Source organism: Phascolarctos cinereus, unplaced genomic scaffold (genome assembly GCF_003287225.1).
Source record: "Phascolarctos cinereus isolate Bilbo 61053 unplaced genomic scaffold, phaCin_HiC Scaffold_8;HRSCAF=390, whole genome shotgun sequence".
Classification (NCBI taxonomy): Eukaryota; Metazoa; Chordata; class Mammalia; order Diprotodontia; family Phascolarctidae; genus Phascolarctos; species Phascolarctos cinereus.
The window spans coordinates 2901399-2918162 of NW_027556291.1; the positions used below are offsets into that span (position 1 = coordinate 2901399).

A 16764-nucleotide genomic window follows, 5' to 3' on the forward strand; every position below is an offset into this window, starting at 1 on the left:
TCAAAGATGAATTCGATGGTAAAACTGTAAACCATTACTGAAGCGGCTGGTACAGAATCTCCCTGTAAAACAGCATCTAATTTAACATGGCTCATCAATATTCAACTTTCCTCCTTCCTGAGGTCATCGACCTTGGTGCCATAGCTGCAGTAGTGACACTAAATGTAGCCACGTGAGGCCCGAGTTCAAGTTCCGCTCTCACTCAGCTAGCTGGGTGCTCCCTTGCCTGCGTCACTTAACCTGTAGCTGGTTCTTCAGCTCTAAAATGGGACTGATACTTGCCCCTCTGTCTCTGGCACAGAGCTGTTGACAATGAAATGACCTGGCCCCGACTCCTGGGGCAAAGAAGGGGCATCATTCCGATGCCCCCTGGAACAATGCAAGAGACATAGGACCGAGGGGACAGAGGAAGAGTGAAAATGCTGCCCGCTTTTGTGCCCTGGTAGGTGCTTGACTGGCAGGGAGGGGGAGAAAGGGGCCTGCACCAGAGGAGAGCTCCAGGTCCAAAACATGGTGACAGGAGGGATATGGGCTACCAGAAGTCATCAGGTCCCCAGGAACAGAAGGCCCATCTCTCCTATGGCACCCCACCCCTGTTGGCCTAAATGAAGCCTACCTCACCTTCTGAATCTGCCTTTTGGCAGCTCACCCCCCCTCCCCCTCGTCTTCCCACACCTGCTTGTGGAAGCCTGAAACCCAGGTTGAACTGGGGCTGAGCCTTCCTGCCTCAATTAGAGCTAAAAAGGCAACTAAGCCTGTGACTCAGTGCAGCCTGGTGGCTACACTGGGAGGCAGGGAAAGGAGCAGGAGGGCCTGGGCAGGGCTAACTGTGGGGAGAGGCCCCCACCCAAAGGCCTGGGCAATCAGCAGGGCCCACTGGGGGGCCCGGGAGGCCAAGCTAGCTGCATCTCTCCCTTCTGCTGGCTGGAACCTGAGCCAGATAGACAAGGCAGCTAGTGTCCTGCTTTCCATGATTTTCCCAGCTTTGGGAGGGAAAGGGAAGAGCCTGCCTCCAGATCCTGCCTACTGCTCCAGCCTTGCCCCCCACCTTCCCAGCCAGGGGCCTTACTCCCCCAAGCAGGACCCTGCCTACTGCTGCTGCCCCTACCCAACCCCTGCACCTCCTCAAGCCAGGGGCCCTACGGATCCTGCCCCCCCCCTTCCCCGGCAGGGAGACCACACCCCCTGTTTCTGATCTCCCCAAAGAGGGGAAGTAGCAGTACTTTTGAATCTTTATTTGAAACGAACAGTTCCAGGGACAGAAGGTTAGTTGTGACAACGGCTTCTCTCACTACAACACGAGGGCGTCAGCATCACTGTGGGGACAGGCGAGGCGCCTCACAACAATATATACAATTTAAACAGTGGCTAAACCGATAACAGTTATAAAAACACAGAAATGGGGCCAGAGAACAGCAAAGCCATTGGGGGAAGCTGGGCATCCCTTTGCCTGACCCCATTTAGCTAACCTGGAACAACAAGGCAATGAGGGGAAAGAAGAAAAACAAGGCAACAGGGGAGGAGGTGCCTCCCTACTCAGCTCCCCAGTAAGATCTTATTAACAGATGCCACCCAAACTGTCAAGAGGCCCCCACAGGCTCAGCCTGGTTCTTCAATGGGGGCAGGACAGGAGTGGGGATCAAATCCCATGCCAGGAATGGGCATGGTTATTGCTGTGGGAACTGCCCCCACTGAGCTCTAGGGGGAGCAGGCAGGAGGCCATGAAAAAAGGGGTAAGCACAGAAATGCCGTGGCTGGCTGAGTCAAATGGACACACAGACACAGGGAACAGAAGTCTGCACCCCGCACTCAGGAGTCATTCTCTGCCTGTGGCAGAAAGGGAAAAAGCACTGGGAAAATCACTAAACTTATAGCACAAGGCCCTGGTGCCTGGGAGGGAGGAAGTGCTGATAGAACTCCAGCAGTGAGGGGAGGCCTGGTAGAGGAAGTAGTGGCTAAGCCCTGGAGCAAGGGTGTCCCCTAAGCCCTGTGCTTCAGGGAAAATGGTCCTTCCCCCCCCCCTCGGGATCTTTCATGGTGAGGGCCCCAGAGTGGCACCTTTAGGAAAGGGAAAGGGAAGGCACCAGGGCTCTTTCCCAAACCTGGGAACCCACTAAGGGCAACTAGGGCACTGACTTCCCTTGCCTGGGCCTGCTGACCCAAGGCCTTGCAAACCAGCAAGGTGAAGGCTATTATACCTGTCACCAAGCCTTCCCCCTTCTACCCCCCCCACCTCCCACCCCAATCTGTTCCAAGGGGGAAGAGTGTTGCTCCAAGGCACAGGGGAGAGCCCCCCAGTGGGACCTAGCACTGGGAGAAGAGCCCCTGAGCAAAGGAACAGGTTGAAAGCCAGGTGCTCCCAGGGCAGGCCTTGGGAGAAGGAGCGGGGAGGGACGGGCAGGGCCCTTCAGAATGAGCAGCACTGGTGCCCGGGCCAGCCCCTCTCGAGGACAGACATCGGTGTGGAGAGTGTGTGCGCGTGGCACACTTAGTCCAGGTCCTCCTCGCCAGGACGACCTGGGTCTTCATAGATCTCGCGCACGGCCAGGATGCGGTTAAGCATACTTTCCAGCACGCTTCGGTCCATGGGGATCACGGAGTACCAGAGAGGAGACTCAGCGATACAAGAGCGCTCTGGCTGCAGGTAGAACACATCATTCCGGCTCCGCAGGCTCTCGGGGCTGCAGGAGGAGAGCGAGCCGGTGAGCAGAGGACCCTGAGAAGATTCCAGCAGCCCACGGCCTGGCCCCACTCACTCATCACCAACTGCCTTGGCCTCCCCACTCACCATTTGGAGAGATAGAATTCATAGAACTTGACAGGACAGCGCAAAGGGTTCAGACGGTTCTCACGCTGTTCCAAGACAGGAAGTTCCTCCTCCCTCTTCCGCTTCCCTGCACTGGGGTCTGGAGAGGGAGTGCACGTCAGCTCAGGGAAGGACTCTCAACCTAGATTCTTAGAACTTCAAAACCAAATTCTGATGGCTCTACTATTTTAACACGTGTTTCCTTTGTAACCCTGTGTTTGACTTTCCACATTTCAAGGCATGAGTCAGAGGAGGGACCCAGAGGCTTTGGCAGACTAATACCCAAGGGGGTGAGGACACAAGAAAGGCTCCCTTCCAGCTCCCATGTTCTACAAAGAATATCAAACAGGGATTTTTAATTGAGGGATCCATGGAGAGATTTCAGGAGGTCCATGAACTTGTCTTTCTTAATATTCTGATAACTATTTCAATAGAATTGGGTTCCTTTGTAATTGTATGTAGTTTGTTTTAGGCCTTTAAACGGGTTATTCTGAGAAGGGATCCCCAGGTTTCTCCAGACAGACTGCCAAAAAGGTTCTGAACACCAAAAGGGTGAAAGACCCCTGGCTTTGGAGTCTGGGGGGAAAGGGAGGTCCAGGGTGATCATCGGACCCTGGAATTCCACAGGCATGACAGCCCATGGCAGTCTGGGTTAGCTCATAGCTTCAGGGCAACAGGCCCATGCTCACCTACTCATGAGACTTAGGCAAAAAGCAAGCTAGGCCATCCAGAGCCCCTGCTGGAGGGAGGTGCTCAGGAGTCTTCCCAAAGAGATGATCACCAACAACCTGACATCTTGTGGGCCAGTGTGAACATAATTGCCTACCTGCCCGCCACCTGGGGAGCCGCTCACACACAAACCTATGTGCCAAGGGCACACATATGAAACAGCAGCCTCCTTTAGCAATAAAGCCCATGGCAACCCTGACCATCATTCAGATGACATGAAGATCCAGTTAACAGGAAACATGAGAATCAAGGGTCAACAGGAAACTGAGGAAAACCTCTTTCTCGTCTGCTCTCCTTCCCTCCCTCCTCTGTGTACACCCGCCCCCCGCCCCCCCCCCCCCCCCGGTTCTGGCCCAGGCCACAAAGAAAAGACTGGAAGACATTCACTGATCACACACAGATCCCTCCCCACTGAACCCCACCCACCCTGGGGACATTTGGCCTACCTCGACTCTTGCGCTGGCGGGCAGGTGCGTAGTAGCGGATGCTCACTACCTTGGTGGTGCCCCGAGCAGTGGTGCACTTGCGTGACTGGCGCACCACGTTGGTGAAGGACAGCTGCATGTGCTCTTCTGCCGTCTGCAGGCCGAAGAACTTGGTATTGAAGAACATGAGGGTGTTGAGCAGGACAAAGGGAGAGTACACACCCAGCTGCTTGCACTCCCAGAGGTGCTCCTCCTCTACCCGAGAGAACACTGTGTCTGGTACAGAGAAGGAGCACAGGGTCAGGGGGGCAGCCAGGCTGCTGGCTCGGAGCTATCATGGCCCTGGTGGCAGCCCTGACCCCACCGAGCGAGGTCCAGGCACTCAATGCGGCACACAGACCCTAGAAGGATACGGATTTCTGCTTTCATTTGAGTTTTTTTGTAAATTGGATGTAAACTTTTATTTTGTATTATTTGCATCATTTTGTATCCTTACAGGAAAATGGACAGAAATACCAGGAGCCTCCCAGGCTAATTAATGCACAAAGTTAAGCTGCTCTGGCTTCTCCCTCCTACAGATGGGGTTCTCCACTGCATCTGGAGCATCCCCTTCTCCTTCCTCCAGGCCCTAGCTTGCCAGAGACAGAATGAGATAAGATGGCCCCAAAACATCAATTTCCCTTCTTTCACTCCTTGCCCAGATGCTTATAAGGTGGGTGCTAAGTGCTGGAGGAGACAACGTATAGATGAGATGCCCTCCACTCTTGTGAAAGTGCTGGTTCCATCAGTCCAGTCCCAGCCTCCCCCCCACCCCAAGGCAGCTCTTTAGACAGTCTGGCCACCAGGCTTCCTCAGGAACTCAGTCACAGGCAAAGGCCCCAGGCACACTCTCAGCTGCAGGTGCTTTGGCCTGACCCTCTAAATTCTGAAAAAGCCACTTCCCAAATTTCAGTTTGTTCCTGCCTTGAGAAGAGCCCAGATCAAAGGGGACTGTTGGAAGCTCTTCTAGGAACTGGGGGCGGCAGGGGAAAGGGGAAGAGCAGGAGCAAGGAGCCATCATTCCTTACTGTTGGGGAGGATTGTGGGTTGCCAACTGCTCAGGGCCTTGTTGAGTTCTTGAACAAAGGTCAGGTAGTAAAGGTCCGTGAAAATGTTCACCATTCGGTTGTTTTCCAGTAGGTACTGTGAGAGGATAGGGGCAACCATAAAGCCTGCCCCTCCACGTGTCCACGTGCCTCGCCCCCCGCCCCCCCACCTCCACTCCTGCTGGGTGACCAGGCGGCCATGGCACTTCCTCCAGGGCAACATGGGCCCTCACGGCAATCTGGCAACGTTGGTCTGCAAGCAACCCTGGGAACTCAGGCCACACAGCAATAACTCTTTAATTAATAAGCGAAGTCTCCCATTTCCCCCTCTCTTGACTCTGTTCTTCGGATGTTCTTTGGAAAAAACCCCTCAAACCCCAATCATCCCACTCACAGATAAAACAGCCCCCACCCTATTCCTAAGCTCACAGAGGATAAAGTGGAGACTCAGGACATGACTGTGGCTACTGCCTGGGCCATCGGAGAGGACTGACAGGTATTTGCCTGCCCTGGAGTGGTTGGGGGTCAAAGACAAGGGTAGAGGTGCTGGAGCTGAGGGCTACTCCTGGCCCTCCATGCTGCTTCAGGGCCTAAGTGGGTGGGCTACAGGGGTTACCTGTTGGATGCCAAGACACAGATAGTAGATGCTGTCGGGTTCGTATCGTTCACCATTGGGCCGTGTTATCTCCCTTACAAACTGGGCCAAGCCATAGTTGAGCTCAGCAGCTGTACAGGCCAGAATGTCCTCTTTGATCCGCATTGGCTTGGCTGTAGGGAAGTACAGTGAGTGGAGAGGGGCAGGGAAAGGGGGATGCCCTAAAGGAAGCAGGAGTCTACAGGTCTTGGGACAGGTTCTCTAGGAATAGATTCCCCCACCCAGGCCAAAGAAAGAAGGGACTGGAGAGTTTGGAAAGGGAAACAAACAGGGATGGACAAAGATGACGTGCCAGACACTTTCCACCAGTTCTAGAATGAGAGCCCTGAGCTTCTGGGGCCCTGACAACTGGCTGAGTGTCTTCATCACCCAGGCCCCCTTGGAGTGCAGATGTCCGTTGCTCCTCAGGACATCCTCAGCAAAGACACAGCCCAGTGCCCTTGCCGGCCCCCCTCCTGGTCACTCACGGCCAAAGCGCAGCTCCTCGGCCTTGCTTGACTCCCCACCCGCATACTTCGACTGCACCCAGCACTTCCAGGCATTGACACCATAGGAGTAGTTAAGGGCTGTACAGCTGGGCTGGCTGCTCATGGAATCCCGGGAACAGCTTTCAGAAAGCACTAGCCGCTTTTGACCCTGCATAGAAAAGGAAGAGACCCAGGGCTGCAGATCGAAGGGGAGCCCACCCAGGAGAGCAGCCACCTCCTAGGACTCAGTGGGAGGGAGGAGGAGTGCTCCTCAGGACAGAGCTTCAGGCAAGATTCCAAAGGCCAGAAGGTCACAAATCACAGCCTGTTCTTGAAGCTTGGGCAGCGGCAGGGGTTGGTTAGCTTGGGTCAGCTTGTGGGCGTGCACAGTAGCTGACACAGTGACCGACTGCCTCCTCATCCTAGGAGAGTGGCAGGTGTGGTTTTGTCTCACCTTTCGGATGGCTCGGGGAAGGTCTTGGTCAGTGGAGACATCATCAGGCCCCACCAGGCCACAGTCAAAGAGGAAATCCACACTGGGGTTAATGTCCAAGGGATCTGGTAGAGGGTCGCAAGGGAAGGGGCAGTTAGCAGGCCTTTTTGAGGTCATCACGGATTCAGAAGGGGAAGGGCCCTGGCCCTGAGAGCTCAACTAGTCAAACTTCCTAATTTTACAGAGGAGGACAGTAAGGCAAGCTTGGAGAAGTTCAACTTGGTAGGACCTGCATTCAAATGAGCTCAGTCTTTCCCTGGCATGATGGTGGTCCTACTTCCCTTCCCCTAGGCTGTGCCACTGCATCCCTTGGCAACCCTTTTTTGTCCAAGTTTCCTTGGTTACATGATCTGGGCCTTACTGGAGATATTTGGCATTCAGTGGCACTGCTGAACTAGATCATATAAAGGCTTGAAGAGAAGACTGTCCAGACATGAAGAAATTCTGAGAACTGTCAGGGTCGACTCTGATCTCTAGCCCTGTTTCTCTCTCCCTGAGGCCAGCTGACTGTCTCGGGGTCACCAGGAGCACTCTGCTAGCTTCTTCCCAGTTCTTTGGGGGTGTCAAGGGGGGACACTCACTCTTAGGGAAGTCAGCTTCTAGGTCCTGCCCTGGTTCATCCAGGACATTGGCCATCTTCACTGCCATGGCGAGAACGTCATCCCTTGCTGGTCCAAACAGGTCACAGTCTTCCAGCAGACCCTCTGTGCTCTGGTTACTTACTAGGTCTGGGGGCAGGAAGGGGCATGGGCTTGGTTACTGTACCTCCCTACCTCTCCTCCCCCCGCCAGGTCTGGTTTCATTAGTCCGCACCCCTTGACAGTAATATATATATACAACAAGTCCTCTGCCCTTCCAAGGAATACCACAGAGGTCAGATGAGGCCTTGTCCAATTCCTCCGCTTCTGCTATCATTTCTGCCATGGCCAGGATGTCAGCCTCCAGAGGATTGGATGGAATTTTCACCTTCAGCTCCTCGATAGTCTCCACAATCTTGTCTGTGCTCTCCAGAGTTGTGGGCAGGAACATGGGCACAGGTACCTGTGGGTACAGGAAGCAGGAGGCAGGCGCCATTAGAGAGGGGAGGGTTGCTGGCCGTGGCACTGTATCTCAGTCCGTGGCAGGGCGAGGTGACTTACTGGGATAGGCAGTGACAAAGGCACCGGGACTTTCTGGCTGTACAGATGCATAGGCACTGGGACAAAGATGGGCACTGGGACAGGCAGCACGATCACCTGTGGCTTCCAGTCTTGCTCTGAGGAGACAGTACCCAAGGGCCTCCCAGCAGTTAGGTTAATGGGCTCCCCACCCCACAAACCCCCTGCTGAGAAAAGGAAGGGCCTAAGAACTCCTGAGAAGTTCATCCAAGAGAGCCAAAACAGCCTGAAGGCCAGGCCTCCACCTGCCTGGAGCCAGCATGCCCAGGCTGCGGTACTGGCCTCCCTCTCTCTGCTTCTCACCTGTCTGACACCCTTTGGATCTCATGTCCACCTTGCAGGACACACCCCGATTCTGCATCAGGGGCTTACACATGGCAGCTTTGTTCTTCCGGGGCATTGAAGGCGGCGGTGGGGGTGTAGTATCAATTGGGACTGAGCGGCTTTTAGCAGTCGCCTATGGAAACAGAGATGTGGGGACGGTTAAGGGTCCAGGCCCCTCTCCCTTGCATCCTAAACAATCCTGATCTTGCCCTGCTTGAGCTCTCACCGCTGTGGTGCTGCTGGTCACTTTGGGCTGAGAGGGTGCAGAGGGTTTAGGTTCTGGAGACTGACCTGCAAATAAAAAGGATACTTCTTTAGTCTAAGGGAAGACGAATGAGAATTCCAGTCACAAAGTCACAGAACTGGAGATGTGGGGGTCTCGGGAGATGGGGTGTTCAGGGAAGGGCAGAGAAGGAAAGATATCACACAGTGACTTTCCTCTTCAGAGTGGAGAAGGGCCGGGCACCAATATGGCTTCCCCTTGGGGAAAAGTAAGGCTACACCAGAGACCACAGCGCCCCCTTCCCTAGGGAGCGCAAAACAGAGGGCCTGGTGGGCTAAAGAGCAGAGCAGAGAATGGCCAGCACCCGTGCTCGAGGTCTCTGTTCTCACTCACTGTTGAGGAGACTCTCAGGCCCACTTTGAGTGTCCAGGTTGGGCTGGTTCTGCTGGCTGTAGAAGCGAAGCAGACACTGCTGGTTGCAGAAGTGCCGGATCTGCCCCCGCCAGTGGATTGTCTCCAGCAGCTTCCCTTGGCGCTTACAGGCATGGCAGCGGGCGGCCTGAGGGCACCAGTGCACTTTCAGCCTCCAGCCTTGCCAAAGATAGCCCTCCCCCCATCCCCCCCTTCCCTAAGCACTCTCCTCTCACCTTGCGGTACCATAATAGGTATTTGCTCTTACAGTCCTCACTACAAAAGTCCCAGGTGCTACCATCCAGCTGCTCAGTGACTGCACGCTGGCAGGTCTGGGAGCAGTAGGTACAGGTGATGCAGCACAGACCCAACTTCTTGGTGAAGTCCTGTTTGTAGAGCAGCACACAGCCTGCAGGGAAAGGGCAGCACCATCAGGACCAGCCCAGGCACAGCTGGACGGCACCAGCCCCTCGCCAGCTGGCTCTGGAAGCAGAGGCCTGGCTTTGCCACTCGGCAGGGATGGCTCCTGCCCAAGCCTCCGTTTCCTCATTTGTGATACAGGGAAGAGACAAGCTGCATCACCTACCTTCCAGGGCTTGTAGTGAGGAAAGCAACTGCAAGACATGGGGCCCCATCATCACCAACCCCCGGCCCCAGCACCTTAAATATCTAGATGCCAGTCCAGTCCAATCCAGCATTCACTCAATAATCACAAGCTACTGGTGCCCTCTACCTGAATCCTGGCGCCTGAAGCCAGGCGGTCACCAGTGCTGGGGTGGAAGGAGCTCAGGCCCTTGCTTCCCTCCCCGCCCTCCTTCACCCACAGGCCCGACCTTCACTACAGAAGCTCTTCTCCACCCCACTGAAGCGCAGTTTCTCATGAAGCAGCTTCTCCTGCCGACAATGCTCACACTGGGACACCACGCCCCGAAGCCTCTTGAAGTCCTCACAGCAATCACGGCAACAAAACTGGAACACTTGGTCCTGGAGTGAGGCAGAGAGGGTCCCCCCAGGGGGAAGTGGGCGGGAGGAGGGGAGCTGGTACATTTGGTTCCGGGGAGGAAGAAGCAGCCAGCCAGACTCAGGATCCCATTCTAGGCCTCACCTGCCAATCCAAGATCTCAGGCTTGCCACTGAACAGGCTGTGACAATAATGACAACTCAGATGGATGCCCCCCTCGGGGTTTGTACGCTGTGGAGACAAGGCAGGCGGTCAGAGGACTCTCGGCTCTACCTGAAGCACACTGCCTGAGCCCACCCCTGGGCCCTGAGTCAGGCATACCTGGAACTTAGTCCAACAGCTGGGGCTGCAAAACTGGTAGACTGTGCGATCTGTCTTGTTGTAGTAACAGGGGTCAGAGAGACTTCGGCGGCAGAAGCTGCAGGGGCGGGGAGGGCCTGGAAGGGGATGAGAGAGAGAGAGGATGAGAGCCAAGGACAAAGAGCAGAGAAGGCTTTTCGAAGCAGAAGGAGATAGGTGTGATACACAGGAATCTGACCACAGCAGACAGAAAAGGAAGCCATTGGGCCTGCAGATGAGAGGAGGAAGAGAAGGAGGGAGGAAGGGAGGCAGGCCCAAGCCACCCTCTTACCAGCCAGCCCAGCCTGTTTCACTTTGTGGGAGGTGGTGCAGCACAAAGAACAGAAGAGGCCTGTCTTGCCATTTCGGTCCACATGGGACAGCATCTCGAAGTTCTTACACAGCGTTTTGCACCAGACGCATGGGTACACACGGGTGTTTTTCTGGGGTGACAGGGAAGGGGAGGCTGAGGTCTCATTCCTAGTCCAGCTGGGCTCCTCCTCCCTCCCTCCCTCCAGGACCCTCCCTGGCCCCACCTTCTTGTAGCCCCCCAAAGCACGCTGTGCTGCAAAAGCGTTTCTGCTGGCCCTCATGGAAGAGCAGTTCAGGGGGAGGGGCCCCACCCCCCCCCTTGCTGTAGATGTAGGCACCACACTGGTCACAACAGTTGGTCTTCAGTCCCTTGTTGGCACGGAACTTGGTGAAACACGAGTCGCTGCAAAGTCTGTGCACAACGCTACCATTGCTGACCTCATGGAGGACCTGCCGCACCAAGACCTTCCCTTAGCCAGGCCCTCCCAACAGGCCTCAGCACCCCCAAGTACCCCCTTGGGCACGCCAAAGCTCCAGCAGGCCCAGCACCCCCAGGCCTGCAAGGGAGCTCAGCTTCGGCCACCAGACAGGGGGCCTCCCTCCCATTCCCCCCCTCACCTCTCCAGATTTTTGACAAATGCTGCAGCGGGTGGCATCTGACGCATCGACCGCTGGGGGCGCTGGCCGCTGCTGGGCCTCATACAGGGAGAGGCAGACAGATGTACAAAACTCATGGAATGAGCCTCCTGACCCAGTCTGGGCCACAACCGAGTCCTTGGTGTTCCAGATCTCCCTAAAGGTGGGACAGTGGCAACAGTGTCCTTTCTCACCTCTAACCCCTCCTTCGCCTGCCCAACCAGGCCCGGGCTCTACAGTTCTCCCTCCCCCAGCCCCTCAACATACTTCTTGCAGAAGGTGCAGGTTTTCTTGCCCAGAGGCTTCTTGGAGAATGTGGTGAGGCAAGTAGAGGAGCAGAAGAGCTGGGGGAGCCCTTTACGCTGATAGGCAGTCTGACCCTTCTGCAGTGGGGTCCGGCAGTGGGCACAGGTCATTTTAGTGCCTGCTGAGCGGGCAGCCCGGGGTGCCAAGTTGCTTCGCAAAGACATCCGGGGAGAGCGCCTTGGCCGGAAGGGCACAAAGTCCTCATCGTTGGGGTCGTCCACCATAGCATCTGAGTCCTCATCTGATACTGGGACTGTAGAAAGAAGGAGTGATGAGCTAACAGCCCGTGGCCAACGATGGCCTGACCTTCTAAATCCTCATACCCTCCCCTGAGGTGTGGCTGGCCTTCTAGCTGGATTCCCTGAAAAACTCCTTTGGGGAGGGTCTAAGAAAGAAAAAGATAGCTCACAGACAGGTACTTGAAGGATTTTTCCTCACCTAGATGAGGAAAGAGAAACTCAGAAAGGTTAAGTGTCCTGCCCCAGGGCAGCTGGTGGTGCCAGGTGGGCAGAGCAGGGTCTGGGGGCAGGAAGGAGGTCCAATCCTGCCTCAGACACAGGCAAATCACCAAACCGCTGCCTGCCTCAGTTTCTTTAGCTGTAAAATGGGAATCACAATAGTCCCCACCTCCCAGGGCTGTTGTGAGAATCCAATGAGATCATCTTCATAAAAAGCTCTTAGCCTAGCGCCTGGCACATAGCAGGTGCTATAGAGTTGGAAGATTAGTGCTCTCCCCCTCCTCCTCCTCCCCCGCCCAGGGGGACTGGCTCCAGAGGCAGGGGCTGGCCTCTGAGTCCCTGCTGACTCCAAGCCCACCACCCCCATGTGCTTTGCTCAGGGCTGGGTATGGCCCAGCTAAGATGGATGGTTGCCCATCATGAATGCCCTTGGCCCAGATCCCCCACTACTAGCCTTGTTCCCCATGCCAAGTTAGAGCAGGAACAGAAGAGTCCCAAGCCACATGTGGCAGGAGAATGGAGAACCTACAAGCCACAAGCCCAAATCCAGCCACCCACTTTCCCAGAGCCTGCTCTTGCTACCCTCAAAGGTTGAAATCTTCCTGGAACGAACTCACTGCTCTCTGAGGAGTCCACTGTCTCCGGTTTAGGGGCCTCCACCCTCCGAGCGCGCTCACTTCTCTTCTGTTCCTGGGACACATAAAGAGAAGAGAAAAGCAGACAGCAAGGGTGGGCCAGCCATTCAGCCGTCTCAGGAGCCCAGGCCCATGGGGGGACGGGACGACCCTCGGTCTGGCCTGAAGGGGAAGGAGGGAGCTAGGGGAGGCTTCCTGAAGAAGCTTCCCCAGAACAGCAGCTCCTTTAGTTCCCCTCCCCAGCTCACCTTCTCTGGAGGCTGCTCACTGTTCTTCTCAGTCTGGCCATCCCCTGCAAAGGAAGAAAAGGCAGCCTGAGCCTGGAACTGCCCCCACCCTCTATTCCTGGGCTACTTCCTCAAAACTGAAAGGGAAAACTCCAGGCTCTGTGGCCACATGGGGGCCCTGCTCAGGGCTGCTTGTGCCTCAATTCCTGGACCTCTAACCCCAGGAGGCCTTCTACCACTGCCTTTCTGCCCCTAGTCTCTGGGGACTGAGTTATCATCTACATAGACTTAAGGATTGCAGAAACATGCTTCACACCCCTTTTTCTGCAAAACCAAAAATTTCCCCAACAAGAAGGAATGCAGCTACCCAAGGACATGGGGGAAGGGAGCATACAAATGTCGGGACATGGCTGGTTAGAAGCCCTTGAGCCCCGTATCTAAGCAGGCCCCCATTCCCTTCTCCGTGCCCTTGTCCCAGCAGGGCAGGCCACAGAACCTTTCCTCTCCTCCTCTCTGACAAAGACTCAATCCTAGGCCATGACCCTGCATTCCTACTGTGTGATGCTGGGGGCTGTAGCCCATGGTCCTATCCACAAAGCCCACTCCCATCCAGAAGCACAGTGAAGCAGGTCTCAAGCCCAAGGAGCCTAGTCTTTTCCCAAGGCCACAAAGAAAGAACCCTGTCACCAGAAGCCAGCTGGGGCACTGTGGCAGGGGAAGAGACTCAAAAGCAACGTCTTCCCTGCGCCCTCCCTCCCCCAAGAACCCTGAAGCTTCCATCCAGACTAGAGCAACCTACCTGGCAAGGAGGGGTGTGCTGGGGGGCTGGGCTGGGTCTTGGAGCCACTATCCCCCTGGGTTTCCCCCACAGAGGGGCTTGGTGGGGCATTTGGGCTTGGGGGCTGCCCCTGCAGAAGCTCCTCCTCCTGCCCAGGGGGGCCCTTTCTTCTAGCAGTCGTACAGGGGGTCTCTTCTTCCAGGTTGATCAGGGACTCTGGAGCCAAGGGCTCCAGGAGCCCCTCAGTCAAGGCAGGGCTTGTCCCAGCCCCAGGATCAGGCGTTGCTACTTCAGGGGCCTGTCCTCTGGGGGCAGATTCTAGGGTCTGGTCCCCTGAAGCCCAACCCAGTGTACCCTCAGGACTGTGCTCAACTTCTTGAGGAGAGGGTGCTTTGTAGAGGAGCCCCCCAAGTCCCAGGAGGTCAGTGGTTCCATCTAGAACACTCGGGTCTTTTTCCAGGCCAGCAGGGGTGTCCAGCAAGTCTAGGGCCTCAGTGGTTGGTGGTGGGCCAGGAGGAGTCCAGCCCTGGCTTGGGGCAGTCTGGGAACCCAGCAGATCTTCTCCAAACTCCATGTCCACTGGAAGGTCTCCTGCCAGGGGCTTCTCTGGCAGAGCCAGTGACTCAAATGAGCTGGAGAAATCGCTGGGGTCCATGGATCACTGGATTTGGGCTGTGGGTCAGAAGTGGGAGAAGAGGCAAAAGGGATGGTTGGAGCCAGGCCCCCTCCCTATATTGCCTCTGAGACACACCCCATTTTCTACTTGGGTTTCCTCTGGACACCCCCCTTCCTCGACATGCATTCCCACAAGTCTCGCCTGGCTGACCACTCCTCCACTGCATAGCGCCCCCTGTGGGACAAGCAGGTCCCCACCCTGGACCCGTGCCCGCGCCTGCCTGATCTCCCGGACCCGAACCCGGACCCGACCGACCCCCCCCACCCCCTCCAGCTCCAAGTTCCTCTCCTCTCGCCCCCTGCCTCCACCCTGACCCGGGCTGTGAGCCTCGCGGGGGCGGTTCCTACCCCCCCAAGCCTTCCTTCCTTGCTCCAATCCCCCCCAAGCTTCTCCCCTCCCGCCTCGATCTCCCCCCAGGGCCCCCCACCCCTGAGACTCCCCGCCTAGTCCCTCCCCGCCCCCCCCTGCATGGCCCCCCCGGCCCCCTTTCTAGCCCCTCCCCTCTTCTCTAGGGCGGCCCCTCCCCCGGGCCCCCCATTGCCCCCCCCACCTTCCCCTAGACCCCGGGCATTTCCAGGAAGACATTTTGGACCTGCGCTCCCTCCCCAGCTCCCCTCGGGGCGAACAGCAAAACCCCTCTCGGCCCCTCCTCGCCTCGGCCCAGCCCGGCCCTGCCCCTACCTGCGGCGGGGCTAGTGTGGCTAGGGTGGCGATTACCAGCCAGGGGCTGCAGACGGAGACGGCCCCGAGCTCCTCCTCCTCCCTCCCTCCCTCGCAGCCGGGACGGGGGTCGCGGCCCCTTTAAATGGCAGCGCCGCTCGCAGCGCCCAGAGCTCTGCACCAGGCGGGCGGGCGGCGCCAGCAACCAAGCCCATTGGCTGGCGCGGGGAGGGGGCTCGCGAGACAGCGCCGGCCCCCGGCGCGAGACTCCCAGCCCCGCGGCTGCCTGCAAATCGTGGAGCGGAGCACCGCGGCGGCCGGAGCCGGAGCCGGAGCCGGAGCCGGAGCCCCCGCCCGCCAGCCCGGGGCCCCGTCAAGCGGAGCGCGGAGGCGGGGCGGGGCGCTTCGGGCGCCGCGCCTGGACAAGCCGAGGCCCGCTGGGAGGGCCCCGCACGCGGGCCCCCGCAAGTCCGCACCTGCCCCCCCAACTTGCTGTGCGGGCGGGGCTCGGACGCCTATCCCCCCCCAGGGCCCACGTGGCCCCCGCCCTGCACGGGGCCCCCGGTAGAGCTACAGCTTTTGGGGCAGCCACCCCCGCCCGCCTGATCTTTGGGGAGCGAGTTAGAGGGGCAGCCAGACTCCCCCCCCCGCGCTCACGTGTACACACATACATACACACACGCGCGCGCACAGCCAGGACACCCCCCCACCCCGCGCTCACGTACACACACACACACACACACACCCACCCACCCTACCTCACTGCCTGCCTGCGGGTTACAGGCATGGGCTCAACACACACACACATATACACACACGCGCGCGCGCACGCGCCCACCCTACCTCACTGCCTGCCTGAGGGTTATAGGCATGGGCTCAGCGCACACACACACATACACATACACATATACACGCACGCGGGCACGCGCCTACAAGCACGGGCTCAGCACGCGCGCGCCCACCCTACTTCCCTGCCCGCCTGCCTGAGAGTTACAGGCACGGACTCAGCGGCCCTCGCTGCCGCCAGTGCGGGGCTGCCTGGCTGGGGCCCTAGTGCTGTCTCTGGACGTGCAGGGATAGGGTACTACTGAGGGCTTTTCAAATGTGTGCAAACGTTTAGGCTCCTGCACCAGCAGGTCACTGCTAGCACTTCAATTCAAATGCCCCCGGGCCTGAGAAAGGGGGAGAGGGACCTATTTATTAGAGAGGTGGGGCACTATAAGAGCCGAGGAGCTTCCCGTTCAAGTTCAAAAACCGAGCGGGAGACAGCCTTTGGCTCCCCAGCGCTGAGCACACACAGTGCTTGGCACACTGAGTGCATGCTTCTCGGCTTGACTTGATGGAAAGGGCTCTAAAAGCCTTGTCTGTCCATTTGGCTCCAAGAGCTCTGATCTCTCCTGCTCTTTGCAAGCTCTGCCCCTTGCCCTCAGCTCTGGCTCTCGAATTTCTCACTCTCCTGGTCTTTTCCGAGGCCTGGCCTCCTCCCAAGTGTCCTCCTTCTGAACCTCTCTGGCCCAGCTCGACCTTGGGGCTTATCCTCTTTCTCCCCTGAACAAAGGGTCACATGAAGTCCTTCTTTCTAAGTCTAACCAATCCACTTTTTTCCTTTATCTTTCCCACTGCTGTCCACAGCCAGCTCCCACAGTCTCCCTGCTCCCTTGGCCATATGTGTGACCCCTTTACTTTCTCAGAGTTACAAGAACAGTCATAATAATAACTATGATAACAGTCATGGCTCCCACTTTGAGACTGGCCAACTGCTCCATTCATTATCTCATTTGAGGCCTTCTCGAGGGCCACCCACCACAACCACCACTCAGAATGAAAGAGAACTAGGGTTGGAAGGGGCCTCAGAGGCCCTCTGTCCCAGGGTGTTTTCCTAACCTTTTTGGGGTCATGCCCCCAAATGCCCTTTGTATAGGATTACAATGAAATACACAAGAGTACAAAGGAAACCAAGTCTATGGAAATAGTTACAACATTTTAAAAGCAAATCCACAG

At 57.1% G+C, this 16764-nt stretch overlaps 1 protein-coding gene across 1 annotated transcript; it reads right to left on the reverse strand.

Annotated features, from left to right (window-relative positions):
• Positions 1-1220: 1220 nt before the first annotated feature.
• ZMYM3 (zinc finger MYM-type containing 3) lies at positions 1221-14970 on the reverse strand. The gene is given in 26 exon segments (XM_020976600.2): positions 1221-2681; positions 2789-2906; positions 3982-4236; positions 5028-5142; positions 5662-5813; positions 6168-6336; positions 6622-6725; positions 7242-7388; positions 7527-7701; positions 7800-7915; positions 8121-8274; positions 8368-8432; positions 8758-8923; positions 9012-9184; positions 9609-9759; positions 9881-9967; positions 10058-10173; positions 10368-10518; positions 10612-10629; positions 10631-10837; positions 11006-11180; positions 11291-11582; positions 12405-12477; positions 12671-12714; positions 13449-14099; positions 14785-14970. Coding segments are annotated over 25 exon segments (4050 nt in total). The 5' UTR covers positions 14083-14099; positions 14785-14970; the 3' UTR covers positions 1221-2488.
• Positions 14971-16764: the final 1794 nt, after the last annotated feature.